The following is a 24,084-nucleotide window of genomic DNA, read 5'->3' as shown; positions in this document are numbered from 1 at the left end:
TCTTAAATGTTTCCACTGGGTGGTGCTGCAGGAATTCCTACCTTTTAACTAATATCTGGCTTTCCCAGAAAGACGCCTCTGAAATATAATAGGAGGAAGTCCTGATTTAGATTATACAGTGTCATCATATTGGGGCGGGGGGGGGGCAGGCATGAGGATGCACTGACTGGGAAATGATGCAGTTCTGGGTATGGAAAACAGGATCATCAAATATTGTGTCAGTTACCAGAGAGAGAGAGAGAGAGAGAGAGAGAGAGGAAAATTTGCTAAAGCTCAGTGAAATCTATCTTAAAACCTACAAGAGAATTACCGGTTTAGATGAAAATCTGCATTAATAATACAGAGATGTATGTGCCTAGGACTCACTTTACTTTGTTATAAACTTGTTTTTAATGTGATATTTTAAATTGTTGTGTCCTGGGTGGGTAGTAAAATCAAAATATAGTACGGTGGTACCTCAGGTTAAGTACTTAATTTGTTCCGGAGGTCCGTTCTTAACCTGAAACTGTTCTTAACCTGAAGCACCACTTTAGCTAATGGGGCCTCCTGCTGCCGCCACGCCGCTGGAACACGATTTCTGTTCTCATCCTGAAGCAAAGTTCTTAACCCGAGGTACTATTTCTGGATTAGCGGAGTCTGTAACCTGAAGCGTATGTAACCTGAAGCGTCTGTAACCCAAGGTACCACTGTAGTTATATACTGCACATGTTACACATTTCCTTGCAAGTCCAGCTTTTAACAGTTGAATCATACCGCGTGGCCCCTCCTCTTGTATTCTGTAAAGCACCATGAACACTGATAGTGGGATGAAGATGACAATTTGAGCCCTCACCCAGCAAAACTCAGTATCCAGTAAAGAACAAATTCCCTGTGACCTACGATGCTTACATGAAATCTCTCCTCGGATTCACAGACTGCAGTGGCGTTACATGGGAAATGCCCCGTCCCCAAATCAAAATGGTAGCTATTCATTTGTAGTCAGCCATTCCGTGTGAAAATAAATGTTCCTTCTATTTACTTTCCTTTAGGGATCTCATTACTTACCTTAACTATTTATTCACTACTGCAGGCCTTTGTCTTGCAGAGGGTGAGAAGGGTGTTGAAAATACCTGAGAAAGTATTATCATATGCCACAGTTTCCCATTCAAAAGAAACTACAGATCACATTGATCACTCCCACTTCCATACTATCAAAGGAAAACCTGTATTTTGGATAGCTGTCGGGTACATGGGCCAGGGCTTTTAAAGATGCATGTACCCACAGCAATAGTATTTGCTGCTGCATAAGGTGAGAAAATGCCAGAACAGGAAAGATCCAGGAACCAGCGTGGTCTGAGCAGTCTGCATTGTTGACTTCCTCTTGCCGCAGTAGGAAAGCCCTACCTTTTCCTGGGGATGTGCTTTCCATATGCTTGTGTGAGATTGTATCCAACTGGGAATAGGGGCAGCTGTCTTGTGGACATGTCCTTATTGTGACATATAGATATTATGCAACTGCCACAGGATGCATCACGTATATGAAGGTGTGTGTGTGTATCTGTGTGTGTGTATCTGTGGAAAACACTCCATGCATCTAACAAAGTGAGATTTTGCCCATGAACACTTACGTATGCTCAATAAATCTCTTAATTTTTTAAGGAATCACAAGCCTCTTTGTTAAGTTTACATAAAAAAACTACTTTACAGAATAAGCATTAATCCTACTCAAGAGTAAACCTCACTGAACATATTGGACACAACTAATTTAGATCCATTAATTTACTTGGGTTTACTCTGAGTATAAATTAACACACCCCTGTATGTTATTCCCATCTGTTCCAAATTGAACATTTTCATACTAAAAACCTAGTGCAACTCTGTGAAGAAAATGTGTCTTTTTTTTCATTATTCATCCTCATGTCATTTTCCCCATTCTCCACCCCAGCCCAATTTCATCTCTAATGCATAAAATCTGTAAGCCAGATCTGTAAGATCATTTCCTCAGTGCTGGTTTGTCCAGATCAATAAATGTTAAAGGGAGTGGCAAATGCTATTGGAACATCTGGGCATAATATATATTCAAGGAGGAAAGCAAGTGTCTGAGCCATACTTAAAACTATGATTCTCTACTGAGATGCTTCAAGGATGAGAAATAGGAAGTGGTTGGGGAAAACCCAGCATTTCTGCCAGATGGGGAAAACTTATTTACTTAGATAAGTGATCAAACATTCAGCAAGGGACGTTAGGCTGATAATTTATTTTGGGGATGAGGAACCTGTGGCCTTCCAGATGTTGTCAGACTATAATTCCCACCATCCCAGGTCATTGGCCATTGTGGCTGAGGCTGATGGGAATTGGAGTCCAATAATATCTGGAAGACTCCACATTGGCAACCCCAGATGTGAGACAAGGAAATATATATTAATGGCACAGTTGATTTATTATGTCAAGAGGAAAGGGGGAAAACAAAGTTGGAACAAATTTAACAAAAATTGGTATATGCTTTGAGTACTGCAGAAGCGGTACGATATTCAAATACACAACATTCCGCACACACCAATTTATATACAGTGGAACCTTGGTTTTCGAGCGTTTCAGAAGCCAAACGTTTTGGAAGCCGAACGCCAAAAACCTGGAATTAATTGTTTCCCTTTTCGAATGTGCCTCAGAAGTTGAACGGCTTCTGCTGTGTGTTTTTCTTTTTTCTCTCAATGGATTTTGCCAACTGCCCATTGCCCCTCAGTTTTTGAAGATTTCGGAATTCAAACGGCCTTCCAGAACGGATTACATTCAAAAACTGAGGTTCCACTGTAGTTTTATTGTTTATACATATTTTGTCTGAATAACAGAAATGTAAGCATGTATGTTACTGATGTTGTTCTAAAAACATTTTTCCTTCCTCAGGGGATGAGCTTTTTCTAAGCTTGGCTTTTAAGTCTCGGAAACACCCAAGTACATGGTGTTTTTGCATATTGATGCTAAAATAAAATGCTCCATTCAGTTACACATTTGTAAACTTATTCACATTAGGGCTCCATGCAAAATTTGAGTTTCGTTTGATTAGTTTCAAGGTGGTAAAATTATCTGTCCCCCCCCCTTTATGTAGCCCAAATGAGAATGACAAACTCGGTAGAAGCTGGATTGGCATTTAAGGGGTTAAAAGAAACCTGCGGTGCTTTAGCAAAATAAAGCCAGAGCTGAGATTACAAACAAGGACAGATGTAGAAGGCCAGGTTTCCTCTGGTCCGTTTTCCCCTGTTTCCTGCCTGCAGCCTGCAGAAAAAGAGGAAGCGAAGTGCTAGGGAGAATGTGAAGCTAACAATGCCCTACGTCATTCAGCTGGGGGGGGGGGACAGGGGGGAAAGTTCTGCTAGACACAGTCGAGATTGAGCAGCGATAAATGGATATTCACGCACTAATACCCAAGAGCCTTTTAGAGCGCCTGGAAGAGAAAAAAAAGAGTGGAAAGTTGTGTCCTTGGAGAGATGTGCACATACAGACACACACTCACTCATGCACACAGACAGACATTAGCCGTGCAGTAGGTAGCTGGAGAAGTCATATTTCCTTTTGCCGATGTTCATGTAATAATGGCTCATTGCATCAAAGTTAATTTACCTGCCCTGGGCAGATCGGTGGTGGGAGGAGAGTGTCTCCTGCCTCCTCCTTGGAAAAGTTTTGGCTCTAGAACAGGCTTCCTCAAACTTGGCCCTCCAGATGTTTTTGGCCTACAACTCCCATCATCCCTAGCTAGCAGGCCCAGTGGTCAGGGATGATGGGAATTGTAGTCTCAAAACATCTGGAGGGCCGAGGTTGAGGAAGCCTGCTCTAGAAAGAGATGCCCGGGAGCATGCTGGGAATGTGTCTTCCTCACATGGCTAGGATGGGGAAAGCTCCCTCACCCAAGGCATGAGCGCTGGGACCTCTCCTTGGGAGAAGGAATTCCTCAGCCCAGGTCTGTGGCAGCTGGAGGGAGGGATGCTACAGAGGCACGTGGAGCCTATTCCAGAGAAGCTCAGTTGAGAAACTGCTGAATGGGGTTTTGCTCTGAGAAAACGAGTACAAGAATCACTGTAGTAAATCAGTGAAAGTAGGTCTAATATAAGCCAGGGATGAGGAAACTTTTCCAGTCCAAAGGCCACTACCCCTCGTGGGAAACCGTTTTGGGGGACAATGTGCTAGTAGTATGCAGGCCCAAAGATCTCCCCCCACCTCATGTGAAATTAGGGCAAGCAATGAAACATTCTAGCCACAAGTGTGAACAAATCTGCATAAACTTAATGAATCCTCTCATACCTGGCGCATGTTAGCACCTCTAATTTGGCCATTTATTGCCCCTTGAGAGCAATGGGTTCCCTCCAGGAGACATGTTCCACTTTAATTTTTAAAAATGCAACCCCCCCTTTGCATTTCCTGAAGAATCCAAGCTCAACCCTTGCTGGGAGCAAAAGTTACCCATTAAATCATGCGATCTAATTGGTTAAGGTGCCTGTGTGGCGGGAAGCCTAATCGCCATGACTCATAGCAGCTCATACCTGTGCCCTTTTATATTTAATGTCACCTGTGTCAGGGAAGACTTTGGTCTTTAAAATTTGCAACCTGTGCCAAGGCCAACCCCCCCTTCTGTTCTGCTCAATTCACCATGTCATAGTTGTGGCATCCCCAGGCTTGGTGCCCAGTGCAGTGGAACTGGTCACGCTGCCCTAAATCTGTGTCTTACCTCTGCCCATCCAGGACATTAACAAGATAACTTTGCAAACATAGGAACTTAAACCACTGTGGGGCTACCTTTGAGGGTGACCCGGAAACTACAACTAATCCAGAATGCGGCAGCTAGACTGGTGACTTGGAGTGGCCTCCGGGACCATATAACACTGGTCCTGAGAGATCTACATTGGCTCCCAGTACATTTCCGAGCACAATTCAAAGTGTTGGTGCTGACCTTTAAAGCCCTAAATGACCTCGGTCCTGTATACCTGAAGGAGCATCTTTGCAGCTCCGAGGGCCTTCTGGCGGTTCCCTCACTGCGAGAAGTGAGGTTACAGGGAACCAGACAGAGGGCCTTCTTGGTAGTGGCGCCTACCCTGTGGAACACCCTCCCTTCAGATGTGAAGGAAATAAGCAGCTATCCTATCTTTAAAAGACATCTGGAGGCAGCCCTGTTCAGGGAAGTTTTTAATACTTAATGCTGTATTGTTTTTAACACTCAATTGGGAGCTGCCTAGAGTGGCTGGGGAAACTCAGCCAGATGGACGGGGTAATAATAATAATAATAATAATAATAATAATAATAATAATTGCTGGCGCCCATCTATTTCACAGCCTTTTCAGATACTATGTTCTGACAAATGGACCTTGCATTTTCTCTTCAATTTCATTTATTCATCCCCGCCCCTTGCATTTATAACCTGGCTTGCTTCCAGGATGATGCCCATACATGCTACTTCCAGAGGGTCACCATCCAGTCACTGACAAGACCCAGACTTGCTTACCTTCAGTCAGGTGGTAGCCTCATGTACCATCAGGCTATATCCTGGGACTTTTAGAAGTGTGTGTAGATTTCTGCTGTGCTACAGCCATTTATTGTATCATTGGTTTATTTGATGACAGGATTTTAAGCCGTTCTGTAGAACCTTCATGATTGGAGAATAGGACAGAATGATACGGAATCAGAATAAATATCTGGATAACCTACCATCACTAGGGAATCAGTTGTCCTTGTTTACATGCAGTTTAGGAGGACTGCAGAAATCTCTGCAGAGCAGCTTTAAAGTGGCACATTTTCAGGTGCCGTGCAGGGAGTGGTGAATCATTTCATGGTATTGAGGCAAGCTTGTAGCTAAGAGGTTGAGCAGGGAGGAGCAATTTATATGCCCTCCCCTTAATATAACAGATTAGAAGTATAAACCATTAACCATGAAACAATAATATTAGCTACAAGTGGATCCAGCAACAAAATGTTGCAGGAAGAAACGTTCCTGCTCAGTCAACCGCCCTGGCCCTCCTCCACAATATTTCAGACCGATTTCCAGTTTGGCGGTTGTATTTTGGGAGTTTCCCCATGGTGGGCTGAAATTAAAAAGCTTGATAAAAACCTGAAAAGGGTAGCAATTCTGTAATGATGGCTTCCTGGTTCATGATATCTGAACTGGTCAGACTATAGTTACCTCTTCCTTTTGCTTCCAAGCCAGAGAGGCATTGTGTGAGTCCCCATCTTCCCCCTCACCCAGATGTATTCCAGAGTGTTGTAGGGACCTCAGAACAAGTTTGGGGCATGTCGGTGGAGAGTTCAATTGAGTGAGCAGAAGTCATTCTACTTGTGGAATGACTCCTTTGGATGCTGCTCCACAACTGGAAAGCCAGTTTGAAGCACCTATTCCAATTCTTGTTTGGAGAAAACAATGCGTTAAAGCAGGGATGGGAGAGACCTGGCGCCCTACAGATGTTCGATGACGGCTTCCATAAGTTGACTGGGGCTGGTAGGATGGAAGCCCACAGATCCCCCTTCGTTGTGACAAGGCCATTTTACTTTTATGTATTCCCTAACCAAAATCTATGGCTGTGCACAGACTAACCTGTCTGTAGCACAAAAAGGTTGTGTTTCCCCCCTCGATCCAGAATTGTTTGTGCGCATCCTCAATATGCTGCTTTCCATCTGGATTGATTCTAGATACAAGGGTAGGTGTGGTTACTTGATAAGCCTTTGAAAACCCTTCTCTAGATTCAGCTATCCATACCTTTTATTCCCTGTACATGCCCCAGGGGAATGAAGAAGGAAATGGTGATTGTGATCTTTGCTTATATACCCACCCCCACTGCATGGACCTCCAACATCTGTTTACTTCCATTTTCAAATGGACACACCATTTGAATCAATCCGCAATAAGGTTTTGTTTTTGCAATGAAACCAGTTTCTCAATAAGCGCTTTTCAGAGACAAAAATATGCAATAGATCCATATTGTTTGTGGACTACAGAAAAAAAAAACTTGGTCTCCATTGATTCTTCGATAAAATGTTGCATGTATGTAGCCTATGATTGCTTCATGCATGCTTGAAAATTAATATGTGAACGTAATAACATAAGATGGTTAACAAGAATCATATGGGCAAAGTGCATTTTCAAATAGTACTTTTTTTAAAGTGACAGGGATTTTTCTTTGAAAGGATCTACCAGCAAAATGCTAAATGGATGCATTTATATAATTATCCTGATTTTATATTGCACCAAAAAAGGACTTATCTGGAAACACTTTAAGTTGTGCATAAAAACATTGTGTGACATAATGAGTGCCTGGGCTTTACAAGTGCCAAAATATACATATAGTTAAGCCTAAAAATACATTTTACATAAACTTATATGGGTTTCCTCATAAGTCTGGAATGACTCCCCATGAACCTGTGCCCCGTCCCACACTGCAGTAATAAGTGTTGCATAGATGGGAATTACAGAATAGACATTCTTGCTTCTTAGAGGGAAATATTTAAAGCGTTTTTTTTTAAAAAAAGGAATGCTAGTGAAACAAGTGTGGGTAGGTGAGACAGATAGACAGACAAACAAACAAACAAACAAACAAACAAACAAACAGAGTATGAAGTGTTAAATCTGTGGTGTGCATAAGGCAGAAATGAACCACCCTGCTATTTTGCATGGAAAGTCATGTAGCCACTCTCACTAGTTATCCAGATTATGTTCTGCCATAATGAGATAATAGTTGCTCATATTGATTACCGTAAGTGGTAGAGAGTTTGCATGCCTGCCTGTAGTGAACTACCATACTTTAGAGTTGAGGAATTGAGAACGGGACAATTCCAAGCTGAGGTCCTCATAGCCTTTTTTCTCATATTGGTGAAATTGGAATAGTAGCAACCCATCTCAGAGGAGTCTTTGATTCATATCTTGTGATGTGGGAATATTATGTACCCCATGTCTTCCACAAGGCTGTTGCTGTGTGTGCATGCACCTCAGGTTAATAAACCTGTGTCTGTACGTGAGTCTGCATAATGCCGTTACAAAATTTCTCAAAAGAATTAAAATGTTTAATAACATAGAATGTGTTTTTCTAGAAAAGAAAAAGGGGTTTTAAAAATTCTGCTTATAAGGCTGCACTAAAGCCTGATAGGTTTGCAAACAGAATCCTGTGGGATGATTCCTTGTGCACAGCTTCATCTGGGACTTTGCAAGGAAGCGTTTGAAATTATTCAGTGCCAATGTGGAAGAGTTACAAGAAGACTCAGAAGTTGTGTGCCACCTAGTGGCAGATACAGAAAATGTGCACATAAGGCTGCTTTTTATAAAAATAAATACAGTGGTACCTCGGGTTAAGTATTTAATTCGTTCCGGAGGTCCGTTCTTAACCTGAAACTGTTCTTAACCTGAAGCACCACTTTAGCTAATGGGGCCTCCCGCTGCCGCAGCGCGATTTCTGTTATTTCTGGGTTAGTGGATTTCTGTTATTTCTGTAACCTGAAGCGTATGTAACCCAAGGTACCACTGTACTGTATTTCAAAATCTACAACAGGGCAACACCTTTATTGGGACCAGAGAAAATGTCACAAAAGTGTGGCAAGCTTCCAGGTTCTCTTGAACAACCTTCCCCAGGTATTGTACACAAAGCAGAGGGAAGCAGGGAAGTTTAAAAATTAGGCTTAAGTAGTAGGCATGGTTAGTTTGTAGACCAGTTCCAAGGCAGAGATTGTAGATTTACAGATATTCTGAAATCACATTATTTAGAATGATCTTATATTTTAGACTGACTGGAAGAAGTACGAATATGTCTCCCTTTGAATATTACCTTGCTTATATATTGCTTTAACTATCTTACTAATAGAATGACAGAAATATATTGCTTTAACTGTCTTACTAATTTACTTTTTCCTTGTTGTATAAACAATAGATGCTAATTCTTTGTAGATCTTTGACGTTTGCACAGATACAGGTTTTATTTATTTAAATGAGCTTTCCCGCTACATTGAAATGTTCTCAAAATGGATCACAAAATAAATAACTTCAAATAATAAAATATGAAAACACCAAGCAATTGTGACCTTATAGACCTTCCCCGTTCAACTTGAGGAAGGTTGGGGGTTGAGAAGAGGGTGGTACGTGTAAGGATATTGGGGGCAGGGTTTTTTGTGTGGCCCCTTTCCACTCTTAATTGAAGCATATAATGTTATCCAGAATTTCAGTACAAGATTGGTTGCGCACAGTATAGGCATCTACTGGTCTCATCACTATTAAGTAATATTTGTACAAATTACTCTGGTTGATATATTGAACACAGCTGGTCAGATGTTTGATTCAAGACATTCACATGGTTTGTCACTTTAAAGTTTAAAATCAACTATGGTTTAATTTGAACATGTTCTTTGCTCCTCTCTCGCTCCTTCCTGCAGGGGAATAAACAAAGCAGAGCCTGGCACTTGTAGTTGGTTGCTGCAAAAGAAATAGTGACTAGTAAGGCAACAACAACTATGTTGCTTTACTGTGCCTGTGGTTTGTTACAAGGAAACAAACCATGAGCGCTGGTTCATCACAAAAAGCTAGCATCTTGATTGTATCCTCCAGGCGGAAGAGAGATAGGAGCCAAACACCTGCATTTTAGCAGCATCTACCAGCTTGTTCACATTAAACCACAATTTATTTTAAACTAGGGTTTAAAATTATGTACAAATAGGGGCATCGTTTCATTCTGTTAGCAAAAAATATATGTATGAAATGGGATTATCTAGCTGTCTTCTGCCATCACAAGTCCAAATTGCACTAAAATAAACAGAATGGCTTTTATGCCATTGTGTTTTACAATTGCAATGCTGTTTTTGAAGCAAGGAGCAAGAATTTGAAAGACTAAACTATAGCGGGTCCCCCTCCCTGCTTGAGTTTACTAGGTGGGTGGAATCAGTAATCTGGATAGGAGAAGCAAAGAGAAAAAGCACCACATGCAACGAAGAAGCAAGAGAGAAATGGTTTCTTAAGTGTCTTGACTTTACCGAAGCACAACATGGTTCCGGCTAGGTCAAGCCATTCCACCCGTCTACAAAATGAAAGCAAGCGAATACATATAAATAAAACCTTAGCAATCTTTTCAGTGCAAGGCAAAAACATTTTTATTTGGCAATACATTTCAGGTTGCTGTAAATCCTAGTTTTGCTCTTATTTGCTGTCTTCCTGTTATCGTTTGGTATTGTAATACGAGGTCTAGTTGTATACCAGCCTGGAATCCAAATCGGATGAAGGGTAGTGTGTACATGTTTTAAATAAATAAAATATTATAAGAAGTTATAACAAGGTGCAGCATCAATGTACTGAAGATCCTAAGTTAAACTATAATATTGCACAATTCTTTATCGTTTTAAAAAATAAAAATAACAATCAAAAAGAGTTATTTTCCTATCACGGTTCAAACTGTTTGCTTAGACTTGAGAAATGCCTTAAGTCTTAGCACTGAGATGATGGGCATGTGTATCTCTCTGCCCAGGTGTGAAGGGTGTCGTCCCAAAAATGTAATAGCAAAAAGGAAGAGAGGCTATGAAAAAGAAATATTACAACAATATCCAGCTCAGAACTGAGTGAACATAAGCCCAGCATTTTCTAAACAAAGTAAACTGTGAGAAGTTCTGGAAACAATCTGTGGCCTTTTCACTTTTATGTGTACAGGGTGTATTCAGACATGTATTTGTCCCAGGAAAGCTGTACTCTGTCCATGTATAGGTGTGTTGACACCAGTCCATTTTTACAAGAACATCACTGTAACTTTGATGTTCTCGATCGCCATAGTATATTTTGCTTCCACTATCAACTTTATACAAAAGCAACAGCAGGAAAATGAAAACCCCAGAATTACAATAGTATTCTGAACACAGTCAGGACAGAAATAAGATTAGAGTTAGGCAGTCCCTTTGCGTCTACTCTTAGAGAGGGAGAGAGAGAAAGACCATGCAATGGCAGCCTGGATCCCATTGACTATTACAGAGGTAAGAGAGAGGGGGAGAGAGAACAATGGGCCATTGTGCAAAAACGGTAGCTTATTGGAAAATCCTTGGAACATTTGATTTTCAGAATAAGATGTATCTCAGTATATGCTAAATGTGAAAAATGATATTTTAAAAAGGATGCCTCAATCCAGCATGGAATAATGCCAAAGCCCACTGAAATCAATGGGCTTCACTCTTTGCTGGGTTTAGGCTAGAATATTTCTCTCTCTCTCTGGAATATTATACTACAGGATTAGCAAAAAATGATAATTTTTCCAGAATAATTTTACAATAGGGTTTAATGGGATATTTTAAAATGTGTTTTCTTCAGTATTTTATACTTTTTTAATTTTGTACTTTCCTGTAGCACGTATAATTGCGTATATGATCCTACATAAGTGTTGTGGTTGAAACTAAGATGAGCAGGTTAGGCAATGTTTACATTGTCTCCCCCCTTTTTTTCTGTCCATTGCAGGCATGGAGAGTGCAATCACATTGTGGCAGTTCCTGTTGCAGTTGCTTCTCGATCAGAAACATGAGCACCTAATTTGTTGGACATCTAATGATGGTGAATTTAAGCTGCTTAAGGCAGAAGAAGTGGCTAAGCTGTGGGGACTCAGAAAAAACAAAACTAACATGAATTACGACAAACTGAGCAGAGCACTGAGATACTACTATGACAAGGTAATTTTAAAAATTCTATTTGTACAGTGCTTAAACAAGAAAGCAAAGAGTAGTAATATGCTTGTTAAAGTTGGAGTGCTGCCTTTTGGCTAAAAAGAGCCCCCCCCCCAGGCTGCTCACAAAAAGTTAACACAAATAGAAAATTCAGACAGTAAAATACCACTTACTTACAAAGATTTCAGCCAACCATATTTTATCAATAATATATTTTAAAGTTTTAATTAAAAAAAAAACCTAAAACCCAAACGCATCATTTTCCTTGCCTAAATGCAAAAAGCAACCCCCTCAAAATGTCAAAAACAGTGCAGCAGTAAATTCCCCAGCAAACTGCTGTCTTTAAGTAGCCACCTAAAGGCAGGACAGCCTACAGACAGTTTATAAGGAGGAAGCATTGTCAATCAGATTGCACATATTATATTATGTTAGGCAGTTGCCTTTATAGAATGTCAGACTATTAGTCTGTTGGACCCAGAATTGACTACTCCAACTGGCGGTGGCTCTCCAGCTTCTCAGGCTGAGGGTCTTTCTCATCCCCTGTTACCTCAGGGCCAGATCTTATCTCCTCTAGCACTTGCAGGCCAAATTTGACAGGTGGATGGGGGCTGCCCACCTGTCAGTCACCTGATGTCACAATGATGTCCGGTGATGGAGTGCTCTGAAGTCCCCACAAGCAGCCAATCCCAGCTGGCCTCCTGATCAGCTGATCAGCAGGGACAGCAAAACTTCCCTTGCCAGTGCATATTTACGAGTGCGCTTAAAGGCTCCCAATTGGTCATTGGCAGCCGTATCGCCACCTGCCTCTCACCTGACATCACAAGGGGCTTCAGGTATGACACAGGTGAGCCTGGTTTGGGGAAAATGGACTTGTGGCCTAAGTAACCACGCCAGGCCCAAGTAAACCCACAGGCTACCTGATTTTTTTAACTTGAAATGCCAGGAATCAAACCTGGAGCCTCCTGCCTCGTAGAGGAGATGCTGTTCACTGAGCTACTTTGTGGAAATACTAACAAATGTCACATTTGGTTTGCTGTTTAATGCAGAACATCATCAAGAAGGTGATTGGGCAGAAGTTTGTGTACAAGTTTGTGTCATTCCCTGACATTTTAAAGATGGATCCTCATGCTGTGGAAATCAGCAGGGAGAGCCTTTTGCTGCAGGACAGCGACTGCAAGATGCCTCTTGAAGGTAGAGAGCAACACAAGCATGGCTTGGCAGCCCTGAAAGGCGCAAGCCGTAATGAATATATCCATTCGGGGTTGTACTCCTCTTTCACCATCAACTCCCTGCAAAACCAGCCAGAAACTCTCAAGCAGATCAAAACAGAGAAGCTGGAGGAGAAGCTGGAGGGGCCCACCCCTCTGGAAGAAGTCCGAACTGTTATAAGGTTTGTGACAAACAAATCAGACAAGCAAGTCATGAGGCCCATAGTGTCCCTGCCATCAACATCCGAGGCAGCCGCTGCTTCTGCTTTCTTAGCATCCTCTGTCTCTGCAAAAATATCCTCATTAATGTTACCCAATGTTGCCAGCATCTCGTCAGCTTCGCCATCTTCCTCCCGGTCGCCGTCTCTGTCTCCGAACTCACCCCTCCCTTCAGAACACAGAAGCATCTTTTTGGAGTCCAGTTGCCAGGATTCTGATTCTCTCGAGCCACTGAACCTCTCGTCAGGATCCAAGACAAAATCTCCTTCTCTTCCCCCAAAGGCTAAGAAACCCAAAGGTTTGGAGATCTCAGCACCTCCAATGGTTCTTTCAAGCACTGACCTCGGCTCCATTGCCCTCAACAGCCCAGCACTCCCCTCAGGATCCCTGACTCCTGCTTTCTTCACTGCCCAGGTAAGACTTTGACAGGGGAATCCTATGCATGTTTACTTAGAAGTAAGCTCTGCTGAGTGTAGTGGGACTTACTCCTGCGTGTAGAGGATTGCCTCCTGAGTTCCTTATAGTGATGCCCATGGTGTGCGCTTGGGAAAAGTGCCTTTTTCCCCCAAGGACAGAAAGAAAAAAAGCAGCTTGTAGTTTATTAAGAATGCATGAGTCCTTTTTCTATTAAAATGTTCCTTAGATTAAAAATACAATCAAGTTACTGCATTTTTCGCTCTATAAGACGCACCGGACCACAAGACGCACCTAGTTTTTGGAGCAGGAAAACAAGAAAAAAAATATTCTGAATCTCAGAAGCCAGAACAGCAAGAGGGATCGCTGCGCAGTGAAAGCAGCAATCCCTCTTGCTGTTCTGGCTTCTGGGATAGCTGTGCAGCCTGCATTTGCTCCATAAGACGCACACAACATTTCCCCTTACTTTTTAGGAGGGGGAAAAGTGAGTCTTATAGAGAAAAAAATACGGTACTTATTTTTTAAAGCAGTTATTACAAATAAAACAAATACAGCAGGAGCAAAAATCAGGAGAGCAGTCAGTAAAATATGTAAAAGCAGTAATACATCAGCATAGGCGAAACTGAAAGAGAGGCAGTGTGGCATAATGGTTAGAGTGTTGGACTATGACCTAGGAAACCATGGTTTGAATCCCCACTCAGCCATGAAGCTCACTCTCTTCCCTTAACCTACCTCACAGGGTTGTTGTGAGGATGACATGGGGGTAGGGAGAGCCATGTACACCACCTTGAGATCCTTGGAAGATAAAAGTGCCATGCAAATGTAATCAATCAATCAATCCATCCATCAAACACTGGGGAAATGAAAAGGTCTTAACCTGAATGTCAGTAGTTAAATAAATAAATAAAATAAAATAAAATAAAAAAACACTGGGGAAATGAAACCGTCCTAATCTGAATGACTGTAGTTCAGGCACCTCCCAAATCTTTGTGGGAAGGGTGTTCAAATAGGGGCACCACCACTGAGAAGACCCAGCTCAGTAATGCTCTGCCTTCCATGTAAATTTCATTCCTGTATTAACAGCTTTCCAGGTTGGATAACTCACCACTTCCAGCTATCTGCTAGAAACCTCTGCACACGTTCCCCATGACGAATTTTGCATAGCATTGGGGCTTACAGGCACATTTGCAAAGTGGAGATGCTGTTGAGGGCACTGCACGCACACACACACACACACACACACACACAGTGCAAGAGAGCAATCAAATACATGTAAACCCACTATTGCCCATCTGCTCTCAGTTAGGCTTTTGCTTTTCTTCAAGCCAAATCTTGGGTGGGTGTGTTGATCTTGCTGGAGAGTGCAGCTGGGAAGCAAGAGATCACACCCCTCCACAACAATTAGGCTTGAAAAAAGCCTTCTAAGAAAGTGGACACTTTAGATGCCAGGAAATCTGGATGCTTCCATGAACAAGAGGCCAGACTGTCCATCCCCCCCGCCCTTTTCAAAGCTAGTCAGCAATCATAACCTTAGAGTGGGATAGACCGTTAGCAGCTTAATTACATTTTGTAGTTTGCTGGCACCGTGGCCTTTCTCAAACAAAATATGAAATGACATGTTTAGGTCAAGCTGTTTTCTTTAATCATAAAGTGGTTTTGCGGTATTCAGAATAAAAAAAGGCTGACTCCTTAAGGGCAGAATGAGTGTCTATGCAACTCTCTCTCCCTTTTGCATTAAGCATCAGATGGGCTTTAAGTCTGGAATCCTCTGTCACTGAATCCCAGGCATCATCGGCTTACATTAGCCATTTGGTAACAACAGAAGGTTGGTGCTCTACACTAGCATTGAAAGGTACACATTGTGCTAGTGAGAACTGGGTGCTCTCTTTGTTGTCTTTGGGAGGTTGTTGATGGAAATCAGTTGCAGTCCTCTTCCTTCACTGCCATCTTGCAAGAGTCGTGCGTTATTCAGTCCAGCAGCAGTTCAGAAACTGCTATTTTAACATGGTAACGTGAATATGTATTTTAAAGCAGCATTCTTTTAAGTATTAAGATATGTACGGCCTGGCCCTTTCTGGAAATAACTGAAGACACTTTTGTTTCGATGACCTCTTCTGGTTTGATGAAAAGGTGTCTCTGTCTAGTTTTAAAAAACTAACCTTATTAATACTCTAAAATGTTGGACAAACTAACTCTCTGCAGGGAATGCAGACTTCACCTTAAAGCATCCATTCTTTAAGTGTTAAAGCACATAATAACCTGGCTGGGATGTTAGTCCATCACATTCCAAATCTACCTCTTTTGGGGTTAAAGCCGCTTGGCTGGGACAGATGGGAATTGTAGCCCAAAACATCTGGATGGCGCCAGAGTAGAGAAGGCTGGCTTAAAAAATGCTTTTTGCTCAAACCTTGTATAGAACAATAGGATTCCGACATTGTGCTGATGAGGGAGCAGAGCTTAGCCAAAAGACATGTGGTAGAACAGTTAACACTAAGCAGCGATCAACTCGGTCTACGATGCTAAAAAAGGAAACCTAGTTATTTTGGGTATGAAAGCCTGAGACTTTGCAGTTCTTTTAAAAATAAATGACCTGACAGTTGCTTTCTGAGCTGTGGGCTGCTTGCAAAAGAAATCTCAGATTTATTCATTCATGAGTCATGCTGCTGAAAATAGCATTTGAAAATCGACACAGGCCTAGCTAGGTAGATTTGGGCTACAAACTACTAACCTGGGCGCAAGTTCCATGGAGTTCAACAAAATGCACCTCGGCGGAAACAAACACAAGATTGTGCAGGAAGCTTCAGCAGGATGGCTGGGTTGGTCTGTTGCAGCAAAAGCATCAGTCTTCCAGCATGTTAAATGCCAGTTCATAAATTGTGGCATAAGCTTTGAAATGGACTCTAGTCCATGAAAACTTGCTGTAATAAATGTGCCAATATTTAAGTCACCGTTTAACTTTTTGTAGTTGTAGCTGTAAAGTGGCAACCCTATACACTTTCTTGGGGAGTAAGTCCCAGTGGCTAGGAGATTTCAAAGTTGCATTCTGTGGGGTCTTATTCTGTCATCCTACAGTAAATATACATTTTATGGTAAATATACCATTTATGGTATACAATTATGTCCACTTCTACTCTTCTTCAGAGATTAAAAGTGAGAACAATGTCTGATATTTGTGGAAATTTTTGTTGCCTTAGTTTGGTAACTTCCACCTCCACCTAAATATACATTTGTGGATCATTGCAAGTACTAATTTCTTTTGCTCCATGTGAGCTAATGATGGCAAGCAATGAGGAAGAACCATAGTTCAGTGGTAGAACATATTCTTAAGGGTCCAAGCTAAATCCCTCATCATGTGATAGTCAGTATGGAGCTGTCCAGAATATATGCAGCATGGGGGGATGGGGCGGGGGAAGCAATGTTCATACTTTTTTTTACCTTCTCTGTTAGAAAACAAAGTGCCTTCTCATTCTCAGCTGGGCAGATGTATCATGTGATTGTGGCAAAACAAAACTGAGCACGATGAGGCAGTGAAACTGCTTCCTTATTAAGAAAAGAGGTACTTTGCTCTAGAGTGATGTCATATCCTACAAGGGACACGTTCAGCAACATTGATTTGAAGTGTTAATAAACAAAATAACTTGCAGAGTAAACAAGCAGAGGAAAGGAGAGTGTTATGCTCAAAGATAATAATAATAATAATAATAATAATAATAATAATAATAATATCATCAGCATAGAGATTCTGCCATGGCCAAAAAGCAAAAATGAACTAAACAGTAGTGATTTTTGTCATGTATTCTGGAGCAAGGGCTGACTTAGTTTAGACCTGTACAGCTTTCGTATTCCAGTTGTTTTTTCATGTGTTAGCACTTAAAGTGGCTATAGAATATGCAGAGTACATTGGTTTTGCTCAGTGCTTTGGACTCACATAGTAAAGCTAGACCCAAAGGATTGCAAACATAGGAAGCTGCTTTATACCAAGTCAGGCCAGCGGTCCATCTACATCAATATTGCCTATGGTGACTGACATTGCCTCTCCTGGGCTTGAGAGACAATTTTCCCCAGCCTTAGCTGGAGGCGGCTGGAATTGAACCCATGACCTGAGGCATGCAGAGCAGTTGTTCTGCCGCTGAGGTATGGCGCCTTCCCCCAAGGGGAACTGACACGAGGAGTGTCCTGCAAATGCTTAGGTGTCCACACAGTGTGATAATAGGCAGATTCTATGGCAGTTCATGTGCTTTTGCTTACATAAACACAGCTTTGGATCGCAGAGTGATCTCGTGTGAGGAGAAGGGCATATCTGGACCCAGCTTCCTCTCTTTTACCATCATTTTCTGCTCATAGTTCCCCTTTCCAAGAAGATGCAGATAGAAAGAAGTTGCATAGGGACTCACCCAGAGAAAGCACAGTACGTGCAATGACAATTCTTACACCAAATCCCTGTTAAAATGCTAATGTTTAAAATCCCGAGGTTCAGAAAGGAAAACAGTTTCTAAGCACAAAACATCTCTCTGAGAAAAAGCTATGGGACGAAGCAACGAGGAGGGCCCCCCGTAACATTCAGCCTGGCAATGTGAGTCAAGACATGGCTAAGCCAAAGAGTAGATGAACGTCGGAACACACGTCGTGTGTCTTTTGTCTTGCAGACCCCCAATGGATTGCTGTTGACCCCGAGTCCCTTGCTTTCTAGCATTCATTTCTGGAGCAGCCTCAGCCCCGTCGCTCCTTTGAGTCCTGCCAGGCTGCAAGGACCAAACACCCTGTTCCAGGTAGGTTGGAGCAATGACTCTGCTCTCTGAGGCGGCGCTTTCTGGCCAGGTAGCCAAAGGAAGCTTTTTGAGGCTGGGGGCGGAGGCATTTCCATTCTGAAAAGAGATAACATTAGATGTGCAAAAACAATACCTTCTCTCAGGAAAGGAGCTTCAGTAACAGGGGGAGAGACAAAGCAATGAAGATGCCAAAAGGCAGGAACTTTACACATTGCACTGAGGGAGGTTTACTGCTTCTCTGGAGTCAGCCTCCTAAAGGGGCAGGCGATTGCTATCACTAGGGCAGCAGCAGAGGTGGCTTCGGTTGATAATTATAAGCCAAGCTGAGATAGCTCAGTTGGTAGCACATGAGACTCTTAATTTCAGGGTTGTGGGTTCGAGCTCCACGTTAGGCAAAAGATTCCTGAATTGCAGGGGTTTGGACTAGATGATCCTCGTGGTCCCAACTCTCAAATATTTTGATTCTAAGTCCCCCCTCTGTCATGAGTTAGTGAAAACAAACGTGCCAGACACCTTGATGATACCTTGATGAAGATGTTGACCCAGTGCGCGGCACCTGTGAAAAAAGCAAAAATCCTTGCTAGGGATCATTAGGAAAGGAACTGAAAACAAAATTGCCAATATCATAATGCCATTATACAAAGCTATGAAGCAGCTGCATTTGGAATACACCGTGTGCTGTTCTGGTCGCCTCAACTCAGAAAGAGGTTCAGAAAAGGGCAACCAAAATGACCAAGGAGATAGAGCAACTCCCCTAGGAGGAAAGATAAGATGAGCAAAAAGGGACACAATAGAAATGTGTAAAATTATGCATATGGAGATACTTTGGGACATCCAACAAAGCGAAACGCTGGAGGATTCAGGGCAGATGAAAAAAAGTACTTCTTCACACTGCCCATAGGAGGCAGTGGTGGCCACCCACTCAGATGGCTCTGAAACAGTAGACAAATTCATATAAGCATGGTAGCTGCTGGCCATGATGGTTATGTTCTGCCTCCACTGTCAGAGGTAGTATGCTTCTGTATACCAGTTGGCCACACAGTGCTGAACTGGGTGGGCCATTGGCCCGATCCGGCAGGCTTCTCTTATGTTTTTCTGGCAGCTCTGATGTTTCAGCCAAAATATGTCAAAGAGACTGTACGTCAAAACTTATCTGTGCATGGGAAAACAGAAAACCCCCCACAAAAGAACATGAAGATTTCTCAAGAGGATTAGCATGCCCTATCTGAGGCTGTGTTAAGGGAAGCTGCAAGAACAGTTTAAAATCACAAGGATTAAAAATGTAGAGAAAGCGCTCATGATCGCAGCAGGAGCATCTTGGCTCCATGAGTACAGTATCATGTGGGGTTTTTTCCCCCCCAATCCCTATTTTAAAAAGGGAGAAATTATACTGGGTATGAAAATGTTAGCACCATCACCTGGAATTTGGCTTCCTTGGCTGACGCAGGAAAACTACACTTACCAATAACAGGAAGGAGTAAATTTATGTCAGGGAAGCACCTGGAGCAAGCAAGGAAGATGTAACTGCAGGGTTACCATGCCGTTGAAGTGAGTGGGGGCTGAGATCACCAAATTCCTAGACTTCCGGGTTGGCGCCATCGCCGAATGGCGGACTCCCTCCGAGCTCCGGAGGGAGCCTGCTCGGCAGGGGCTGGGTCCTACCGCACCGGCGATGCGGGGACCCTTAAAAACCACGGCCACGAGGGCCGTGGACATGGAGACTCGGCTGGCACCGTCAGCGCCCTCCCGACTCGTGAAGGAGCCTTTTTAAAGGCTACGGATCGGGTGCCGGGGAGAAGCGTGGTGCTTTGAGTCCTCTGCTATCCCTGCCGAGCGCAGCCGCATGCCATCCGGCGGAGAGCGCTGACTTCTTCCATTGAAAATTCGGACTTTTTAACAACAACCCGTGAGTAATTTGGAAACTGGGTTTAAAAGGAGGAAAAAAAAGAATTTCCTTTCGATTTGGACACGAGCGGGGGGGGATCCAAAAAGGAAGTCAGTCCCCCCCCCTATTGTAAACCTTCTAAGACAAGGACGGGGAAACCAAGGTCCAAAAAGATTTGTATTGTTGATAAAAACTAAGAATTCCACGATGGGAAATTATAAGAACTGTGCTGGAGGACGAATTGAGGGAGAAGAAACGTAACCCCCCCCCCCTGGGAACCGGGGTGATTGAAGAGAGAGCCTGGTGAAAAGAGTCGGAGATTTTGACAGCTGTCAAAGTAGCTGTCAAAGTCGGAAAGCAGAGAGGATTTTATTATGAGAACTTTGCTGGCTAAATTTGTTACAATTTGCTACAACTTTTTAAAACTTGGATACAAAATGGCGAAAACATGGATAACAATCGGACTTTTGGACTAGAGAAAACAAAGTTACAACAATCCCCCTAGAGGAGTTTCGGGACATTACAAAGATGGTCGTAAGTGGAAAAATACCATTGGAATTTTATAGAACTGGTTATCTTCTGGGAAAGCTGCAAAACGGAAATAATATTTTGTCTACAGGGTGTACAGCTAAAGGAGACAATAGAATTTTCTATTGAAGAAAGGAAGGGACTGAACGCAAGTTTTTGTTCCTGAATAACAATAATCCCTGCAGACTTACTAAGCTTCTGAATTAGAACGTTTCAGCAGCGGAACAAGAGGAAACTGGACTACAATTTGGAAAGAACAATGGGGGGAGCTTTATTAAAGATCTGAAGCTAAGTGTTTTAAATAATAATTATGAAAGGAAAAAAACAAAAAAAAAAAAAACCAGCAAGGAGTTGGGGGAAAATAGGCGATTTATGGATTGTAAGAATCCCAGGCGGATAACATGGTTTGGTGGTCAGGGGGAAATTAAACCGGGGACAGAGGGGGAGAACTAAAATCCAAAGGCTTGTCAATTTCTTTTTTTGAACTGGTTTTGTTTCATCTATTATATCTTTTATTTCTTATTTCTGATATTTCTATTATGTGGGGTGTCTTTATTATTAAAAAAAAGGGAAATTGTGGAATAAAAATGGGGTGGGCCCTGGGAAAGAAATTTTTGGCTTTTTATCAAGGGTATTGATGAGGAGTGTAGAAATTTTAAATTCGAACAATGGTCTAAACAAATTAAGTTTTTAATCAGAATTGAGAGCTTGTGGAGCCAACAATATGAAACAGGAATATGATAGGGGTGGGGGAAGGGGGGAGTCCCAGAAAGTGGATATATGAAAATAAGGTTCTGAATGTATCTTAACTTTTTACTTTCTGTATTTTTGAAAATTTTAATAAACATTATTTAAAAAAAAAAAGAGATCACCAAATTCCTGCCACACCGGGCACTTCAATGTGTCTCCATAAATTCAGCCTATAAGAACTGTAGGCTTTTTATTAAACCTCTGTAGCAGCAGTGCTGTGGTATGCTACCTGCAAATATTCAAGTTTGTGTTGTGCTACCTTGCATTCCCATCTGCATTCCTGGGTTTAAGGATTTTTTCATACAAAGAAGACAAGGATTTTTGTTGAAATTCGGGTATCTGGTTGCAATATACCTGCTTCTCATGTTCAGGTCAGAGTCTTGTTGCAAACGTCTCTAAAAACTGGTGGCTTTGTTTTTGTTGTTGTTGCCTACTACAGCCATGCAAACATGCTTGCATTCTTTCATTCCACCCCTTAATAAATTAACAATTGTGTGCTTGTACAAATTGGTGTGCTCAAGGCATTCCCACCAAGTATAAATTCCCTCTTTGTCCTAGTAAATGTTTTTCTGCTGAGTGTGTGCACTCAGGAGGGGGGGAAAGAAACCACACCCCCCCCAAGTGACACTGGGTAGTGTTTAAGCAGAAATGGAAGTTGGGGAGAAGGTGCTGCGGGGAAGGAGTTGTGGGCTGTTCCCAGGTTGTCAATATACAATGCACCTTGTGCAAACCAGATTCATATCCAGTATATACTGCAATGCATTATGTGAAATAGTCCAGTGTTTTGTAGATCGTCGTTGTACAGGCTTGATCCTGACTCTAAAATGCACACAAGGAGAGGGAGCGGGAGAGAGGAAAAAAGTTTGGAGTATATACAGCACTAGATATAGAGCATTTGGAAGAAGACACTTGCCACCAAAATCTGGGGATGACCCCCAACTTGTGCAGCACAGCTTCAAGAACTAGAGTCCTGAAAACCCCAAATATCCAACTCCCCATATATCCTCACTAAGCTTCAACAACTGTTCTGACTTAGAACACAACCTGCTTTGCAGCAGTCCTCCTAGGGCTCTCTTTCGCCTCACACGAACTCCCTTATTTTTAGCATTTCATAATTTTGCACACTTGATTAGAGCCATCCAGTTAGGATCAGACAGAAGCACCCACGACTTGCCCTGTAGTGAGAGCCAAGTGCATCCAGCACCTATTAGTGGTAACTGGAAGTGAAAAGGGGATCCAGATCCGTCACATCAAGGGCCCTGATTTGACTAACGTGTGGTTCAGAGAAAGGCCAAGATGACAAATCTATTAGCATAGGAAAAGTGTTCTTCCCAAGAACCAAATAAGAAGTGGCAATAGCCGCTGAGCCTGAACCTGATCTAACTCCCCAAGGATTGGACTTGTTTCTTTCTTTAAAGGGCTCACTGCGCTCACTTCCATCTTCCCAGGTAAAGCCTTTCCTGATCAAGGGTGCTTTGAGGGCAAAGTACAGCACTGCATATTGTGAGAGCAAGTTTTGTATCCGGGATAATATGTGGATGGGCAGAGTGCTGAAATCTCAACTAATGTTTCCGGACAGGGGTTACAAAACAAATTTTGTCTACACATAGGATGCAGATTTTCCCCTTCCAAAAAAATATATTGAGATGGGGGGGGGGGGCAGATATCAACACTCCAAATAAGCTTGCTTTACCTTTTTTCAAGGTTTTCCTTATGATCACCTTTTGAGGACATACTTTATTTATAAAGCTTAAGCCGACAGTGTGCTTTGGTTTACAAAAAAGGTCTGGAAAGTGACAAATGGAGCATTACAATGCTGCTCAGGTGACTTCAAGAAACCTATGCGTGTGGGGGGGGAATGCAGGTGCTGTTACAGAAAATTAAGACACGCTTCTCTGGCACACAAGCCAAAGGAGTTGGACTGGTGAAACTATTTCTCTTAAGTTGGCATACAGGTAAAACAACTTCTGTTTCCCAGCAGATGGGCGAGGAGAGTCCTGCATCCAGCTTACTTCACTGGATCAGGTTAATTGGTAGAGCCTCTTGAGGAATGTAATTAACTTACTCCAGGTTTGAAAGCTTGCAGTATAATTAGGGCAATGAGAGACTTGTTCAAAGCTGCAGTTCACTCTGCAATAAAGGTCTAAAACAATAGCAGGGAAGCACGGCTGGAATTCATCTCAAACATCCCACTGGCTGATGTTGCTTTGCAGCCAGAATCCATACCATTGTCTGTTTGCATATTATTTGCCCAATAGTTGCAACTGAGCAGTTCCAGGGAAGAATCTGGGACCCTTCGTGTCAGGCAGTGCACAAACACACAAAGAGAGCTCATTCTGAAGAGCTGGGACTCTGACAAGACATGGCAAGTGAAGGAATAAAGACACAAAGCTATGATTGATTGCAGAATTAATTTATTAAGCAAACCAGAGCATTTTGCATAATTGCAGGAAGGCTGAACACGTATGTTCCAAATGTCTCTATTAACAAAAAACCTATTAGGATGAGTTGCTGGATGTTTCTTTCTTCTTCTGCCCCCTATCCCTGAGGGTTTCCTGAAGTTAAGTATCTGACTTGGGTCGTCGCATCTTGTTTCTAATGCCCATGCAATTAAATCCATGCACAGCCTGCCATTCCACATGCTTGGTTGATTATAACATATTACAGAACAATTACATTTTT

At 42.3% G+C, this 24,084-nt stretch overlaps 1 protein-coding gene across 1 annotated transcript in view; it reads left to right on the top strand.

Annotated features, from left to right (window-relative positions):
• ELK3 (ETS transcription factor ELK3) overlaps positions 1–24,084 on the top strand; it is a 47,674-nt gene that overhangs the window by 18,523 nt on the left and 5,067 nt on the right. The window contains exons 2-4 of the mRNA XM_081022537.1: positions 11,427–11,635; positions 12,676–13,470; positions 18,117–18,239. Coding sequence (XP_080878663.1) covers positions 11,429–11,635; positions 12,676–13,470; positions 18,117–18,239 — 1,125 coding nt within the window. The 5' untranslated portion in view covers positions 11,427–11,428. The remainder of the gene's footprint in view (positions 1–11,426; positions 11,636–12,675; positions 13,471–18,116; positions 18,240–24,084) is intronic.

This window comes from Podarcis pityusensis (assembly GCF_964106645.2).
Source record: "Podarcis pityusensis genome assembly, chromosome: 10".
Lineage (NCBI taxonomy): Eukaryota > Metazoa > Chordata > Lepidosauria > Squamata > Lacertidae > Podarcis > Podarcis pityusensis.
The sequence above is the reverse complement of the archived record's forward strand: the minus strand, read 5'-3'. Positions and strand labels throughout refer to the sequence as shown.